Source organism: Manacus candei, unplaced genomic scaffold (genome assembly GCF_025592945.1).
Source record: "Manacus candei isolate 608988 ecotype Guabito, Panama unplaced genomic scaffold, ASM2559294v1 h1tg000022l, whole genome shotgun sequence".
NCBI lineage: Eukaryota > Metazoa > Chordata > Aves > Passeriformes > Pipridae > Manacus > Manacus candei.
In genome coordinates, this window is record NW_026138070.1 from 2233463 (window position 1) to 2251886 (window position 18424).

Consider the following 18424-nt stretch of genomic DNA (forward strand, 5'->3'; position numbering starts at 1 on the left):
CAGCTTTCCCCGTTGCTCCTTGTCCTGCAGCCACCCAGTAAGGTGCTGTGCCCATGCTGGCTGCCTTTCCTCACCCTTGAGCAGCTTCAAACTGGACCTCAGGGCACCTTGTCACAGCATCCCTCTGCAGCACCAGGTCTGGGCTGGTCCCTGGGCTCTGGAGGGACACTGGTGTTGGTGCAAAGACCAACTTTGTCTCAGCGGGGATGGGGCACATAAGGACAGCAGCTCCAGCCCTGGCAGAGCCCGAGCTCAGCGTGAGGCTGGTCCCTGCAGCCCGAGGAACGGGTGCCACTTTCATTTACTATTACCAGGCAGGGAAGGAGAGGGGGGGAGAGGGGAGCAGAGACGTGAGCTGGCTGTGAAACACCCGTACGTCATGCTTCTGACAGAGCAGATTAGGAGCTTTTGAGGCATTTATTAATGTTAGCAGAACAATTTGAAAGAATTTCCAGGGTTTCTTGTGTGGCTCCATTGGCCCAACAGCAGGCTGAGCCCCTCCACTCCCCGCACGGCACTGCTCCCACTGCTGAGGAGGCCCCTTGCCCTCAGTATGGAGTAATTACCTCGAAGATCTCAAATCCATTTTTATTTGTTATTGTTAATCTGAAGATTTTCTGCCTATTTTCCCTGGGTAATTCGCCCAGCAGGAGCCCAGGTTTGGGAGTTTCCCTGCTCGCAGTGCAGGAGCACGGTCCTGGTGACCCTCAGCAGGCAGGTTGCAGGGAGGGGGCAGTTTTCACAGACCCTCTCTCCCCTCCCCACCGTGGTCTCCGCACCCTCTTTCCCACGCCGAGGTGCTCTGCAGTGGATGTGGGTGCCTCCCACTGCTCCCCAGGCAGCACGAGGAGCCTGCATGGGCCGGGATCCAGTGGGAGCATCATGTTGTGAGGGACGATGTTGAGACCACATAGTGGGGTGTACCCCAGACTTGTCTGCACAGCGGGGTGTGCAAGCTGGAGCCTCCTTGCCACACCCATATGCTGACCACGTTTTCACCCAGTCCCACAGAGATGGAGGAGTTGTCTCCCTGTGGGTGCTTTGGTGCCCACCATCTTGCATCCGTGCTCAGATTCCTCACGCCCCTTTGCAGGAAGAGGGACAAGCTATTTCTTTTACTCTCTCCCAAGCAGTTCAGCCAAGTGCACGGGAGCCCTGTGCATTAAGCCCACTGTGGCAGGCTCTGTACAAACATAAAGGCATCGCTTGCCCGAGAGCTCCTGCGTTAACTCCCGGTGTAGCACACACATCCCTGGATACAAGTGGCCATCCAGCAGCGCTGCGACGTGCTGGGCTCGGGTACAGGCAGACCAACAGTCTCCCAAAACCCAACCTGTTACAGACGGGGCTCCAGCCCAGCTCTGGAGGGGACCATGCGACAAGTGCCCGTCCAGCCCCTCGCAGGTGATCTCCCGGCTGCGCCGCCTCTCCAGGGGCGACGCTCAGAGCCCGCCCTCGCCGCCGGAGGGAGGGCGAGAGAGACCCCCACAAAGGACCCCTTTCAGGACCCCTTTCAGCTGAAACTTCTCTCTTTTTTTTTTTTTTTTTTTTTTTTTTTTCAGAAAATGTGCCGGTTTGGGAGACCTCTCTCTCCTACAGCTGGGCGATTCTGTTTGATGTTATGGACTGTCTGCACGTATCAGCCTCAAACTGCGAGCTCCATTTTGTTCTCCCGAGCACCATTTTGTCGTTCCCCTATTCTGTGCCTTGGCCTTGCCTCGGCGTATTGAGCCAAAACACCAGGAGGTGTCAGGGGAAATTCTCGCCCTGGTGGAAAAGCTGTCAAGCCTGATTGCCCTTTCAAATGGAAGCACCTAGGAGTGAGCAGGTTGCTTCCCAGCACCAACTGGGGTCTGGAGACCGAGCCTCACGTAAGGCAGACCCTCTTGCTGCATAAAGTTGTAATGGGGTGTGAGTAGTGCCCGTTGCAGCCACAGATTAGACTGGAGTCAAAGTATATGAATCTGTATATGATGTATATGTATATTGTATTTCTACCTCTACCTTTATTTTTGGATCTGTACCTATATTTGTATCCATACCCATGTCTACCAAATCCCAAACACCGCTTGGGATGAGAGAGGAAGCTGAGGCAGGGACTAGCATCCAGAGGACGTAAGTTTTTCCTGGAACCATCTATCTCTTGTCATATATCTACACCTATATCTTATATCTATGTTTATATCTGTATCATTTATATCTATATCAATATCTATATTTATACCTCTATCATCTATAAAGAGTGAGTGCTCAGATATCCTTCCCAGCACTTGCACTGGTGGCCACAGCTCCTGCAGGGCTGTATTACATCCCTACAAGCAGATGCATGAGCACCTCGGGGTCTCACATCCAAGTGTCCTAGGCTCAGAAATGGGCTCATGGTACCTAAGGGAGCACGTGGATCTTCAGCCCACCCAGGGGTGCATGGTGGGGTGGTGAAACAGGTCTGGGGCTGACCTGCTGGGGGATGTGCTGAGCCCCAGCCTCTGGAAGAGCAGTGGGGGACCAAAGAGAGCTCTGAGCACCCTCACTAATTGTTAACCCACTGCAGTCCTTCCTCTAATTACTCCACCGTCTCCCTCCTAGGCAGGGGCTTTGTAGCGCAGGCGTGGGGAGGAAGGGTCAGTGGGAGCAGCCCTGTTCCCTTGGGCTTCAGTTCCTCTCCATCACAACTTCAAAGGCCTCCCAAGATTCCCAGCCAGGCTCCCCCCCATGCAACAACGCCTTTTGCATCGATAATTAAACTCTTATCAGCGCGGTTTGGCACTCCTGCTCCCCGCTGCCCAAAGACCAGCAGGCTCAGCTCCGCGGCCCCAAGCGGGTCTGCACACCCCACACCAGCCCCATTCCATGGGGGGACAACACAGGGAGGGTTATCCACAGCAGGGAGAAAGTCAGGGTATGGGAAAGGGACAGGGAAGGCTCCCTGAGAGAAGGGGAACGAGAGCCAGTGGCATTCATTTCCTGTAAGATCGGGCAGGACTTTGAAGGGGCAGATGGGGCCGGGCTGGGTCAGCTATTTGTGTCCCACCGTTTAATCCAAGAGCCTGCTGAATAGCCAGCCACGACCTTTCCAACTTGTGAGGCAAAGCTGAGACACAAAGCTGTGTCTTGCTGGCCTTGGAACATGGCAGGAGGAAAGGACGGGAAGCTTCACTTTCAGTTTCCTGATCCCTGGGACAATATTTACCTTTAAGGAATGAAAAATAACCATTTATTCCCCAACACGGGAGGCCAAGCACTGGGGCTCAGAGGGAGGAGCAGCAAGCCTGGGGGGTAGGTCAGCTCTCCCCATCTGGGAGCTGTGCACAAGGGATGTTCCCCACAAACCTGGGTCAGCACTGCAGCACTGGGGTGCTGCTCTGCCAGACCAAAGACAGGATCCAGGTGGGATTTGTCCAGCAGCTGCTCATCCACAAGGCTGCACAGACTAAGGACACAGCAGGGATGGTGCTCAACTCAGCACCCACCAGCCTCGGCTGCCCAGAGAAGGAGTTTAGAAAAGCAATGTGGGTAGATCTAAAAAAAATGTCACCAAATCCAGGATTTCCACACTGCTGGAAATGCCAGAATCAGGCTGGGGAAAAAAAAAACCAACAACAACCCCTCCCCCCAAAAACCAAACCAAACCAAACCAAAAAAAACAACCAACCAGAAAAAAAAAACAAACTATAAACCAAAAACAGTCAAACAAACAAAACAACTCCCCCCCCCCCCCCCAGAAAACCCAAAACAAGCTAAAAAGAAACATTTTCAAACTAAAGCAGTGCTGCTTTTCGGCCATGCCCTAATTCCCATTTCAGGATTTCTTCTCAGACCTCCAGATTGTTGCTGTGAACTTTCTGTATTTAATTTTATATCGTTTTGTAATGCATCAGGAGCGGTAATGCCCATAAGGACTGCCCAGAGGGTCACCCCTTTTCACTATACCCAGAGCAGGAGATACTTTGATGTAGGAAGAAAGCTTGTTTGTTCAATCAGTGCTAATAAAAAGCTGCAGTTCAGGTTTTAAAAATAAAATTATCAACCTGATCCTTCCAGCCCCTGCATGATATCATGTGAGATAATGTGCAGCGCAAGAGCATAACCTGCGGTAGGGCTGAGGTGTTGTGAAGTAATGTAAAAAATGAAACAAAACAAAACACCCTGAATAAAGTATTTCTAAAGCTAGAAACCTTGAAATTATAGGGCAGGGTTTTTTTATTTCCCAGAAGAAAAAAAAAGAAAAAAAAAAAAAAGCACATCAAAAGCCAAACGGCAAAAAGATGTTCCCTCTCAAAACTACGGGTGAGAAAATAGAGACGTAAAATGGTCGTGTCTCCTGCTCACTTTGAGACTCCTGATGCTTGTCTGCAGTGGGATAGACAGGGAGAGCTGGGCACGCTGGCTTAGGAGACCCAAATGAAAGCCCACACACTCCCCACTGCTGGGCAGGGCGTTACAGTGCTGGTGCATATCCCCAGTACTGATGTGCATCCCCATTACTGGTGTGTGTCCCCAGTACTGGTGTGTATGTCCCCAGTACTGGTGTGTATCCCTGCACTGTGGCACTCACAGGTTTCAATGCAAGCAGTGTGTGGTCAGAGATGGACATAAATAGCTGACTGGAAATGTTAACCCCCCTGGGCTGTCCCAGGGCTTGAGGACGGGGTGCCTGGAGCCAGACATGGGGCTCAGGGTGAGCACATTCTTCCGTGTCGCTGGTCCAGGAGCTTGTGCCAGCGGGGAAGGAACTATTTTGAACTCAAGGGGTGGCTGGACTTGTAATTCAGGGCAGAAGCCAGAGGAGAAGGTGAGAAGGCTCTGGGGATAGGGGGTGAGAAAGGTCAGGGAGGCAAGAAATTCCATCAGTCTGATGTGAGCAGAGGAAAGAGCAGAACAACGGTGAGGCTGGGAAAGGGACAGGCACCGGAGTCCCTGTGGCCCTGGACCCTCGAGGGGTTGGTACAACTGGTGACCCCAGGTCTGGATTTGGCCATCTGGGAGTCACATGAGTCCTTTCCATCACAGTGTCCCCAGCCTGAGGGACGGCGAGACGATCCGGCCCTATCCATCAGCAGAGAGGAGCCCGTGCCTTGCACAGCCACCCCTTGGCATCTCATCTGGTTGAAGACCTGCAAGAACTGATCCACTGAACCCCCATGCCACCAAAGGGTAGCTCCTGGCATCCCTGACCACTATCCCCAAGCCCAGAAGCTTGAACCTGCATCCAAACCCAGGCACAGGAACAGAATAAACACCTCATACCACCAATATCATGACAGCCTTTCAAAACCATACAGAAGTTTTCTAGCACAAAATACATGTCCTCTACTTGCAGTCAGCAAAACCTATGTGGTACAGACTCGAAGAAATGGGAGTCGTGTCCAGAAGGGTTTGTCCAAGAATCCTCACACCAGCTCTGTGTGTGGTGTGACATGAGCCACGTCCCGGATGGCCAAAACCTGACTCCCTCTTCTCTTTTCTCACATCTGTTGGGTATAATAAAATGGCACAAACGCTTTTTCAGCTTTGGTCACTGAGGTTTCTGACCTCTGCTGCGTTTTTTAGGCATTGAAGCTCATGCCAGGTAAGCTTCTAACACCATCCCAGGTCCTTATCCTAGAGCATCTCACTCTCCACCCGTAAGTCGCGTGTCCACTCTGTTATCTCCTGCCTGTTTGGCATTTTGCAGATTTCTTACGTAAAACTGTCCCTTCCTATACCATCCACAGTGACTCAGGTGCTGGAGACCTGTGCCTGTCTCAGATCCTGGAGTCCCAGAGCAGGACAAACCCTGCAGTACCCCGAAAATGACACCCTGCCCTTCCCATGAACCCCTGTGTCCCAGCAGTCCTGGCAAAGATTTCAGTGTTATCCTCTCTGGAATCCTCACTAGGGAAACATGGGTTTTACAAATGTGCTTGCTTATCTGGATTATCTGGAGGGGCTTTGCATGGCAGTTTTTCAGGCTGTCGGATGCTTTTTCCCTAATTTCTCTGAGGATGTCTTTGCTCTCACACCAGTTGGCCACCCTAAATTGTGCTGAGCTGTTTGTACCCCAGTGACATTTTTAAAGCAAGATAATTTCTTTTAAAGGCTTTTGCCTTTGCTGTCTTAAAAATAGCTTTCTAAAATGGAACATTTTCACAGACAAAAATACCAATACTAACCGCGTTTGAGGGGACAGGCTGAATATCTCATACCACTGGTAATTAAATATCACAAAAGTCCTTAAAAATTGCATGGGAGGTACATAAAACTGAAGGTACTTCATCCAAGGGAAGGATCCAGGGACTTGTGGCATTGTTCATTGTTGATGCTGGGATGGAGCTGGGACAGAGCTGGTCGATCCAGCTGCAGCCAGCGCTTGTTGCCACTCACTGATGTGGTTAAATAAGCATTTTAAATACGAGAAACTGGAGACAGAGCAGAAAACACCACAGGCACAACTATGATACCGGGGCTGGAGGTAAAAAAATATCCCAGAAGGGAACCTGCAGAGCCCAATCTGCTCATGCCCACGAGGGCTGAGAGGTGCCCGGGTGCGCTCAGCACACTTTCACAGCTGAAAAATGTGGGCTCTTTAATCCTCCAGGAAAAGCCTAACAAGAACAAATGGCTGGAAGGTGAAGCCAGGCAAATTTGTACTAGGGAAAGAGGGGGCCAATCTTTAAAGGTTGGGGCTGATGAGCCCTTGGAAGGGATTATTAAAGGCAGGGCTGGGTCTGCTTTTGCGGATGCCTTCAGATAAAAGGTGAATACTTTTCTGGACTCAATTCCCGGGCCAAACACACTTCATTAGGCTTTATTGGTGTGCCTGGATCTGATCAATTAAGGAGTTACATCTTATGTTGTTATTTATGACCCTGAGTGCTGTGCATCGGCGCGGGCAAGACACGGGGGGGTTTGTTTAGTTTTGAAGGAAATAACGCCCGGCTGATCCCACCACTCACTTTTGAACCAGCAGGGCCGAAGGGGTTAATCACTTCCCTGTGACAGAGGAATCATTTTGAGTGTTGGCCAGGCAAACAGGCTGGGTTAGGAGAATGAACTATCAAAAAACTGTCAGGGTATGAATAGAGTTATCATATGAATGGATGTTCCCTGGAGATAAAGGCAGCACCAAAGGCTGCCAGCGAGGCCAGCGGGGACAGGCGGAACACAGGACACGGGCGGAACACAGGACCCAACCGGAACAAAGAGCAGAGGTGTCGGGGTGTCTCAGTGAAACCCACACTCCCCCAGGTCCTGCCTGCCAGGACCCGCTCACCAACCCCGGCAGGACGCCTGGGATGAGCCTCTCTCCTTCCCTCCTCTCTCCCTCCTCTCCCTGAGCATCTTTTGGGGCTGGGGTTTGCCGCCGAGCTCTTGCTTTTCTTTCGGGTAAAATATTTTTCTAATAATTTCTCAGCAAGCAAAAAAAAAAAAAAAAAATAGGGAATTCTTTCTTCCGTGTAGCAATTCACCGGGTTTTCTTTCGGTTGTACTTAAATTGGGCTTCATCAGATCCATTTTCGCCGTCGCCAAAATGGGTGCCCATTTATTGTCACTGGAAACAAACTCCTCGCGATTTCAGGAAACAAGAATTCCAGGAGAATGAAAAACCCTCACAGAGCAGGTGTGTTTTGTGCGCTGTCGTGTTATTTATTTTTTTTCTGCAGATTTGGGGGCTTGATTTTCGGAAGTTTTATAAGCTGTTAATACAGGAAGGATGGAAATGAAGATGACACCAGAAACATATCCCCGTGAGCCTACCTAAAATCATGCAATATCAGCATGCTTTATATCAAATGTTTTATATCAGCGTTTTGGAAGAAATAAAAAAAATTAAAAAAATTAAACACCCCCAAATTTATTTATTTTTTTTTACAAGCGTAGCCCGAATCAACTCCCTGTTTTAAACTAACCCTTCTCCATCTCCCATCACTAGAAGGCTGTATGCCTAAACTCTCTTGTTTCCTATTCTTACAGAGGAACACACATCCCCACAGCCTTTTGAGCACAGAAAAGGCGATTTCCTCTCCCTTTCAGCGCTTTGCTTCTCCCCCGGCCCCGACTTCAGCGCTGCTGCAGAGGGGTAGGAAAGTAGCACTGAATAAATGTGCAGATGAGTTTTTCTGTTTGAGCAGAGAGGCAATTAATGAGATTACAATGAGAGATTAGTGGGGGAGGCCGCCACGGACCCTTCCTGTGGCCCCCGTTTTGGTAGCGCGGCAAGCGGCTGGGCTTTCCTAAGGATCCTGGTGCTCTCCTACACCCCATCCCCGTTGAGTGGAGGAACAAAACACCTCAATCCCCAAACCCGTGGTGCGAGGAGAAGACAAGCATCCCCTTGTCATCGGCTCTGCGTCCTCCCCTGTGCATCACCACATCCCTGTCACCTGCTGTCCGCCTCGTCCGGACCTACATGCCCCAAAATGCTGGGGGAGATGTCCCAGATCCCCCTTTCCTGCAGGGCAGTCCCACTCAAGCTCACCCGCAGGCCGTGGGGTCTGCGCTGTGATGGGGAGGAAGGTCGCCTTCCTCACGGGCATCACCCCGGAGGAAGCAGACCCCAGCAGCAGCATTTAAGTGCCGTTTTTTGGCAGAAAATATGATTTTTTTTTTTACCCCCCGCCCAAGCTCCAGATGTGGTAATTTCTGCTCGTCTGATTTTCTTTCAATACGACAAAGATATTTCATATTTTATTATTTAACTTCAATTTGTGGTATCATATAAAACACCCACTTTATTATTTTCACCTGTGCAACTCAGTGTGCAAGAGTGTAAATATTTTAGTCTCTCACACTATCTTCATATTATTAAAAATAACTTTTATACTTCTCTGCTCTAAAGCAATTTGACAATTTCAGACAAATCTTTTTTACAGTGCTCCAAATAACAATCTTCCACATCCTGCAAATTTTCACTAATCTATAAAAAAAAAAAAAAAATCTGAGTTTTGGCTTTCGGTGCATTTTGCAATGGCTGCCGTGCCGAAATGGGGGATTCCCATGGAATGGTGATTCCCTTTTCCTCCCATTTCTTGGGTACCCACCGCATGCAAGACTGAAAGGAATAAAAAAATATGAGCTTAAAACTTCTCGGAACAAATATTTCAGGAAAGAGAAAGGCACTGGGAGCTCCTGGAAGAGGAAAAAACCCGGGATTGAGGCTGTTTTTTCGGTTAATACGTGTTTTTATACACAAATTGCCTCCCAACACGCGCATGCGAGGCGCAGCACGCCCGGCCTGAAGTCTGCTTTGCGGCTGTAATTTTCTACCCTGCGGTTCTCAAACCAGCGTTGGGTTTGCCAGGGAGCACAGCCAGGGGTGCAGGGCAGGGAGAGGCTGTGGGAGCAGGCAGAGGTGACGGGCAACGGGGCACCCTTGTGCCGTGGCGATGCCCTCGCTCCGTGCCCGCGTGCACCATGTGCAGTGGGAATGGGGCGGTCAAGCCTGGCACGACTGGAATGTGGGAGACCCCAGGGTTGGGCTGTGCTTTGCAGCATCTCCCCACGTTTCCAGCCCCATCTCCGTGCCAGGGTGCCCAACGACCGGCACCACAGCTGCCCCAGAACGGGCGCTGCTCCCAGCTCATCCCAGCACCCTGGGACACTGGGAGCTGGCAGGAGCCTGCAGCCACATCCCCAGCCCCACCACCCGTGTTGTGAGGCCCGGCTGGCACTGAGCTGCCCCGTTCCATGGCACAGGATCCACAGCATCCAGAGCCAGGAACATCTTCAGGGGCGGAGGACGGAGCACCAACAGCTTGCTGGAGCGCCCCACAATTTTTCCTGATGTCACCCAGCACTCAGGCCTGGCTGTCCATGCAGACACCATAAAATCCACCCCAGCAGCCAGCGATCTCTTCTGCAGAAGACACCAAAGAGGCCCCAGCCTGGCTTGTCCATGCCCAAGGTCCGCCAAGTCCAGGCAGGGCTGTTTGGCTTTGTGGGGCTGCAGTGCCCAGGGCAGCATGGGCAGCGTCCTGCACTGCTCTGTGCCCAGGGCCTGGGGCACGGGGCAGCATCCTGCACCACAGAGCAGAAACCAAGCAAGGGCTGGAGTTGTCAGGGTGCTGGGGCCCCATCCTGCACCCTCATAGCCCATGCCCAGGAGTGAGACCCGATGCAATCTCCCTGCACGGGCAGGAAAGCTGATGAGGAAAGGAGCAGGAGGAGGGCCGGGAAGTGGGCAGTGGGCAGAAAACAGAGTTAGGACCAGCAAATAGCTGGAAATGGGGAACGGAAGGGAGGAAGGTGCTGGTGTGTGTTGGAAGACGGCAGTGAGCACAAGGAGCCGACCCAGCGGGGTACCACAAAGCACATGAGGCACAGCAGCGCCAGCCCATGGGCCTCAGCATGCCAGAAGGATGGCAGGGATGCAGGGGCAGGGTAAGGGAGAGGTGCCACTGCCAGCATGGGGCAGGGACACCGGCCCCAGGGCTCGCTGCAGAGCTGCCGTGGCTCTCAGGCACAGCAGAAGGGAGGAAGGATGCTGCTGCCAGTGCCAAGGACACGCTCGGGAGCGGGAACGGCAGATCTCTGGTGATGAAGATCAGCAGACCCAGGAAGCAGCCGTGCCGCTGCTGCCAGCACAGAGGGAGGCAGGAGAACGGGTGGGTGGCAAGAGCAGGAGCAGCACTGCCGAAGCCGAGTTCTCAGAGAGAACTGAAGCACCAGAGTAGGGACGTGGACAAAGGCCAGGGATGAGGGCAGCCAGCAGCAGGGCAGAGCAGCCGGGTGGAGGGAGCAGGCCTGATGTGGCTGACACCAAGATGTCGGGAGAGGATCCCTGGCTGCATCCCTGCTTTCTACTTCTGAAGTTTCCAGCCCTTTCTCTCACAAGAAGTTTCCCACCTGAGTGCCCTTTCCGGCTCCCTGCATCCGCTGCACACCTGCCCATGCCCACCTGCTCACGCCAGCCCAGCCCATGCTGCTCGGCCAACATGCACGGCCCTGCGCTGCTGCCAGCTCTGGTGGTGGGGATCGCCATGGCTGGGCTGGTGCCGGTATCCCCGTCCCTTCTGCAGCCACCCCTGCGTGCTGCAGCAGAGCCCCGGCAGGGGAGGCAGGCAGAGCTGCCGGCACTGCTGCAGAATCAGGTCTTCCTGCCCAGCTCCAAAGTTTTGCCTCTGGTGCAAAAGCTCCAGGATCAGCAAACTCAGCCAGGCAGCAACCTGGAGCTGCGTTCCCCTGGGAGCACGGAGAAGCCAAACCCGGCAGACCTAAGCCCGGCAGACACATCCAAACAGCCGCAGCGATCCCGTGGGTCCCCCCAACACTGCCCCGTCGCTCCAGGGCCACCCCGGTTCCTACCTTCGCTGGTGGTGGCAGAGAGGCAGGCAGCCAGCGTGATGACGATGGAGAGCGAGGATGTCAGACCCCCCTGTGCCCATGCCATGGTCCGGCGGGGCCACCAGGCGCGGGACAGGGCCACCTCTGTCGTCCCAGCACCTCTGCGAGCCAGCTACCTCTGTCCAGAGCTACGGCACTCACGGGCTAATGCAAAGGCACTTTGCGCACATTGCTCGCAGCCACACGGGCGAGCGAGCGGGGAGGGAGCAGCCTGCCCGTCACCGCTCGCAAGCCAATGGGCTGGGTGGGCTCTGCAGCGAGCCCCCCTTCCCGCGCCACACGCGCACGCGGTACCCGGACCCGGCATCCCACTCGGGCTCCCGCTCCCCACTTTCGCTCGCCCTCCCGCCCTCGCAATGCTCCAGCATCCCCGCTGCTCCCCGTGCCGCCCATCCCTCCTCGCTGCTCTCGGCCGGCTGCGGCGAGACACAAACTCGCAGCCCCTGCAGGAGGGAGCTCTGCGCTCGGCCGGGGTCAGGTGTGAAGGGGACGGGGTTACCCCTCCGTCCCGGTGTGCGCGGAGAGGAAAATCCCTTGTAAGCGCTCCCCTTGCATGGCTGGGGAAGACAGGCAGGACACCCCCCACCCTGATGCTTTACAGGCCACGTAGTTCTGGGATAGACACTGTCTGCTTGCCCTTGACTTGGGGCAGTGGGAGCAGGGGACAGCGGGGCCAGGACTGACAACACCCTGTTTACAGCCACACTGGCCACCTGAGAGAGGGTCTTTCCAAAGCAGTTGGGGAGGACAAAGCAGTTGTGCCAGGCGGATAAAAGGCCGGGCACTGGGCACCGATGCCCTGTGACAGGGGGTCTGGGCTTCCTGGGGAGCACAGAGCATCCTTCCCACAGCCTCTGCATCCCTCCTGCTTGAAGCTGCCAGAATTGCCAAGCCAGGTGAGTACCTTGCTCAGCATTAAACACTCAACATCTGTCAACAGACCCCCTACAGCGGCCACGACTGCTTCCCCATCTAAATGCTGAACAATCACTAATACCTGCCTGTGGTAACCACAGATGCTGACTCCCACCTATGCCACGGGCAGGGGGCTATTTGCTCCTTCCTCTATGCACTCATAGCCAGGGATTGATGTGTGATTGCAGCTCTCCCCTGCCCCAGGAACTCACCCCAGGATGAGGCACATGGGGCAGAATGAGCATCTCTCTCTGTTGTCTCTCTGTCAGGCCATACCTTGGATAAAACTCACCTCAGACTTGCTCAGTGGGGTCAGGGTGGGAGGAGTGTTGCATACCCTCCATTCTACCCTGTATGCCAGTGTGTTCCCTGGAGATGCTGCACCCCATGCCAGGGCACCCCATGGCACCACCAGCAGCTTCCTACGTGCTGGAGTGAGAGGGGCTCCCTGCCCAACTCACGGCATGTGGTGGCAACAATTCCTCATTCAGAACGGATGAGGACTGTGCCTGCAGGGACACGTCTGCACCACTCATCACCAGGACCTGGGAACGGCACAGGGCCTCAGGTCCCTCCAGGTTTTTTCCCCTGACTGCCTGGGAAGCTGTCCGTCCAGAGGCAGTGCTGGAGAGATCCTGTCATCGGCGGTATCATGGGATGGGCTTGCAGAGCGGCTCAGGCGGGGACACAGCTGACAGGGAGGACGCCAGACATTCCTAAGGCAGCTGGCAGAGGCTGAGCTGTGCTGGGGGGCCAGGGGTGCAGCTACACGGTGGTCTTTGCAGTGGACCTTGGACCAAAGGGGTTAGGGCTGATGGTCTCCCAAATCGCGCCCAGCCACCAGGAAGCCCCAGAGGACACTCCACCCTTGCAGCTGGTGGGGAGAGTGAGAAATAAAAGTCTTAAAAACACCTTCCCCCCACCCCTCCTTCTGTGTTCTCCCTCCTCCCCCCCAGCAGTGCAGGGGGACAGGAATGGGGGTCACGGTCAGTTGTTGTTTCTGCCGCTGCTCAGGGAGAGGAGTTGGAGTCCTTCCCCTGCTCCCGTGGGGTCCCTCCCTCGGGAGACAGTCCTTGATGGACCTCTCTGGTGTGAGTCCATCCCTCGGGCAGCAGCTCTTCCCAACCTGCTGTCCCGTGGGTCACTCCTCCATGGGGTCAGTCCTTCACAGATGAGCTGTACTGGTGTGGGTCCCCCACAGGGGCCACGAGTCCTGCCTGGGAAAAACCTGCTCCAGCCTGGGCTTTCCTCTCCATGGGCTGCAGGTCCCTGCCAGGACCCTGCTCCATCCTGGGCCTGTCACGGAGTCACAGCCCCCTTCCTGCATCCACCTGCTCCAGTGTGGGAGCCTCCATGGGCTGCAGGGGGGTCTCTGCACCCCGATGCTCCCCCACGGGCTGCAGGGGGGTCTCTGCACCCCAATGCTCCCCCATGAGCTGCAGGGATGTCTCTGCACCCCGATGCTCCCCCATGAGCTGCAGGGATGTCTCTGCACCCCGATGCTCCCCCATGGGCTGCAGGGGGGTCTCTGCACCCCGATGCTCCCCCAAGGGCTGCAGGGGCACAGCTGCCCCACCCTGCTCTGCTCCACGGGCTGCAGGGCCTCAGCTCCGGCACCTGGAGCACCTCCTGCCCCTCCTTCTGCACTGACCTTGGTGTCTGTGGTGTTGTTCAAATGTTCTCACTCCGCTCTTCCCTGGCTGGAATTCCTTCTGTGCAACAATCTTCTGTTCTTAAGTATGTTATCCCAGAGGTGTTACTATTGCTCCCGTTTGGCTTGGCCTTGGCCAGAGGCAGGAATTCCATCCTGGAGCCGGCTGGCATTGGCTCCACAGGACAGGGGAACCTCCTGGCAGCTTCTAACAGAAGCCACCCCTGTAGCCTCTCCCCCTACCAAAACCCAGCCTTAGAAAAACCCACTACAAATGGCTGTGGGAGCCACTGGCTAGCTGAGCAATCAGCACCCGATCAATTCAGGTCAAGGCAGGGGAGGCCTGGCATGCCTGTCCTCCTTGTCATTATCAGAAATGCTGTGTATTGATATCCTTTATATTAAAAAAAAAAAAAAATCTTATCATAATTTTTCCTCATTGAAGGAGACAGTTTGGAGTTGGAATTGAGACAAACACAAGCCAGGAGCAGAAGGGGAGAGTTTAAGAACGGCCTTTTGGTAATATCCATCGTTTCCTTATCAGTGAGGATATTAAACGTATTGAAATGCTAAGCAGCTCTTTAAAGGCTGTCTCTGATTTTCATTAAACAAGCAGAGGATGAGCAGGAGGGAAGGCAATGCAGCACTGTTCTCTCTCTAAGAAATTCTGATTGCTGGATATTAACGACATTAATGTCCTTTTATCCAAGAGCGCTGGGGTTGCGCTTGCCTTCTTGCCTATTTTCTGTATTGCTGAAGTGAAACTAAGTCTTTGCTACCTAAGGTGGGCACACAGTGACTGTGGAGCTGTCAAGGACCAGGGCTGTACAGAGATGCAAAGCAAGAATCTCCCAGGGACCATGACTTTTCTACTAGCATCTCCCAGTCCCACTGTGTCCCTGCTACCCAAAAGGAGGTGTAAGATCATGCCTTGGCAGGGTAGTCTGGTCCTGAGAGGAGATGGGGATGAGCAGTCAGAAGTTTAGCCCAAGTGAAATCACCACAACAGCCCCAGGCCCAAGCTGGAAGCATCAGCTGAGGGATGGTGAGGGATGGGCTATGCTGGTGAAATGTATATGGCAGTAAGTCCTGGTCATGGCCAGGCATCTCCAAGCATGGGAAAAAATGCTCCTGTGCCCTGCTGAAGGGAGTACCTTCGACCCACCTCTGCACCCAGAGCAGTAATGACCTCAGGGAGCCGAGTGGGGACATTGCTACGGGGAATGTTGGAGGAAACCATCACAGCATTCAGTGCCACAGCACGAGCCCACGGCATGGCTGGGACCACGCAGGGGCAAGCAGTGATGCTTTGCTGGCTGAAGAAGCAGAGGTGCAACACAGTCAAGTCCAACCAGTTCAAAGGCACGTCACAAAACAAAACCCATAAATCAGATGCCAGAATGGCACAAGAGCTACAAACATACCTCAGTGCTCTTATATCTCTCCTTTGCCTTCCGGTTTCTAACCTTGGCTCTGTCCTGCATGGTCACAGAGGCCAAAGAGTCTGCTGCTGTAACGATAGGCCTCCAGGATCTGGGGCTTGAAAGCACCCAAAAATAACATAATGCTGCCCATGGCATTTGTGAGAGACAGCAGCTGTGGAGGAAGGCAGGTGACCCCCATCAAATATACACACATTTGGAAAAGAAAGGGACACAGGGACAGCCCCAGAGCTCTCTAGGGAAAGGCTGGTACAAACAAACAGAAATTAGCTGGAGCTAATAAAGCAGGGGCTGTCACAAGCCCAGACAGCACGGCATGTGTTTAACCCCAGTCTCCAGAGCCCGGTAGCTCCGATATTGCCAAAGGGAAAGTCTTTGTGGGCTAAGCAGTTGGTTTGAAATGCTCAGACTTTGGGAAAACACAGGGTCCCTGCAGGACAGCTGAGCCTGCAGCCTAGCTCACTACCCCTCACACATGGGCATCACCCTGCTCTGGGGTAATCCTCGTGTGTGTCTTGGACCCAGCTTGTGTTTCTTTCCTCCCAATTTATTCCACACCTTTTTTTTCTTCACTCCCCTCTGTCCTCGCTCTTTCCTTTCTTGTGCCTGGTTTGTTCTTTCCTGTCTCTGGGGCTTTATCCCTCATGGACAGATGAACAGCTTTGTGTCTGCCAGATGGCTGTGGCACCTCCATCCCCATCCCCTGCCACCCACCACTGCCTCCCCTGTTCGCAGGGCCGGTCACCGCTTTCATGGAATCCCAGAATGGTTTGGGTTGGGAGGGAACTTAAAGCTTATCTTGTTCCAACCCCCTGCCACGGGCAAGGACACCTTCCACTAGACCAGGTTGCTCAGAAGTTGCTTTGCTCCCTGGTGGGTACCAGCTCGACTTCACCCTGCCTGCACCATCAGGCTTCTCCAGCAGCAACAAGTGCTGTCCAAGGCACCCAAACCCCCTGTCAGTTGTGCTGTGGGACACAGATCCTCCACAGGATCAAACAGGGCATATCCATGGTTATTTCTTCTTGTGGTTTCTGGACCAAAATAGTTAAGCCTGTCTCTGGACACTGTCATGAGGTGGAAAGGAAAGCAGGACAGCACTTCCAGAGTCCTGCAGCTTGCCTTGGAAGTACAGCAAGAGTTAACACCCTCTGGCATCCCCAGCCTCTGACTCCAAGCTAAAGATCTCAGCTTGGCCCTAAACTGCTGGGGCAAAGGGCATAGGAGAAACAAGGTGGGCCAAAAACACCTCCAGCCCCATCTGAGGCATCCCTTGCACAGCCAGCAGAATGCTCTGGTGCTGCTGAAACTATCAGCACATTTTTTCTGCTGGAAGTGGAAATCTCAAAGAGACTTAATTACAGAGCTGGGCAGACCCAGGCATAATCCTTTTGAAAGCTGACAATGAGACTCTGTCCAAAATTAATTTTGATGCTGTAAAAATAACCAAACAAAATTTGCATTTAAAACGGGGCGAGTGATGGGAGAACAATAGTAAAACAAATGGGAACACCCACAGCCACTTCAGAACCCAGAGAGGGTTTTCCTAGGCAGATCCCGGGATCCCCAGCTGCAGCTTCAAGTTTAATATTTGCTCTGTCTGATGACAAAGTTCATCTGTAGCAGGGACAGTGCCACCAGCTGGGCCTATTTATTACCCAGCATAGGTCTCTCTGTGTGCAGTGTGGAGCCTGCCTCCTGCCCAGGAGCATTGCTTTCTGTGGCATGTTGGATGCTGGAATATTTAGGGAGAACTGAAGCCACACACCCAGGCCTGGCTATTACAGAAAGCTATAAATAACGTAGTTACCTTGGGTAACCTTGCAGAATTGCAGCCTAATTTCTCCAAACATCCACCCCTCCACCTTATTTCACTGAGATTGAACTCCCTGTGGGATGTGAGGGGTCACTGACAAGCCCTTTGTCAGTTCAAGGGTCAGCAGAAGATGAACAAACAAATTGAAATTTTGTAAAGAGAGTGTATTCAATTAATACTGTCTCAGGAAATAATTAACAGATTAACTTGGAAATTGTCTGAAATACAATCTATGTTTCAGGGGAAGTGGCAAAGGGTCAGGGAGGACACGGGGTGTATTTCACAGGGAGAGGACTAAGGTCTGGGTCATATCACAGCTCCAGGTTTAGACACCAGTTTTTTCCCTGGAGAATCTTCAAGGGCTTGACCAAACTGTGTTGTGCTGCTGCCTGCTCAGCTGAAGACAGTGAGATCAGCAGCCAGGTCTGGAGCAAAGGATCACATTGCCAGATTCCGGCATCACTTTTCCCTGTGCCACATTTTCAGACATCGTGGGATTTTCCTAACTTGCAGCATGGGGGAAGTTTATTTCTCCCCTGGTTTGGGAAAGTTGGGCTAAGTCGAACTCGAGTGTCTTCAGATGGGTGTGTCATCAAACCCCAGATATTGCAGGGCCTGAGACAAGTGCCCAGGAATAGGCATAGACACTCCACAGTCATCTTCCTCTTGCTCTGACTGACAGCAAGCTGTCTCTAATTTTTAAATATATACAGATTTTCCCATTCTGTCTCTGGAAACAGTCTCTCCATGAGGCAAAGCAAACAGAGCCCCAAGCAGAGCTGATTTCATCACTCCACATTCCCTATGGCTGTTCTCCTCTCCAATACCCCATCCCGAGGATGCTGCAGCAAAGCTCCTCACCCACTGTCAGCAACCCCTGCACAGGCCCTGCTCTGCTGTGGGAGGTCCCGTGGGGCACCAGGCACAGGCAAGAGCCCACCCAAGGCTTTGCTCTGGCTGCAGGGCAAGACCCTGTCTCCTGTTTGGGCAGTTCAGCCCACTAGGGCATCACACCTAGGTCCATACCTTCTTTCCAAGCTCTCTTTGGAAAGACTTCTCAATAGGATAGTAATTCCCCTTCAGAGCAGAGTGCCTGGGGTCTCGAGGTGCCCTAATTTAGGCAGTAGGCTCCCTTTGAAGGCAGCTCTGCTGTCAGCTGCACTTCTGACCGTGTCATGCCCTGGGGGTCTCTCATCCCAGTCTACCCCCTGAGAGCTTTGCAGTAGACTCTGTGCCCCTTGCTCCTCTCATCTGTCTGTGCAGGAGGACATTCCCTAA

General features: G+C 53.3%; 1 protein-coding gene across 1 annotated transcript in view; it reads right to left on the reverse strand.

Moving 5' to 3' along the window:
* The window catches only part of EPHA8 (EPH receptor A8), a 48382-nt gene extending 36766 nt beyond the window's left edge, over positions 1 to 11616 (reverse strand). The window contains exon 1 of the mRNA XM_051786327.1: positions 11284 to 11616. Within this exon, the coding sequence (XP_051642287.1) occupies positions 11284 to 11368 (85 nt within the window). The 5' untranslated portion in view covers positions 11369 to 11616. The remainder of the gene's footprint in view (positions 1 to 11283) is intronic.
* Between the last annotated feature and the right edge of the window lie 6808 nt (positions 11617 to 18424).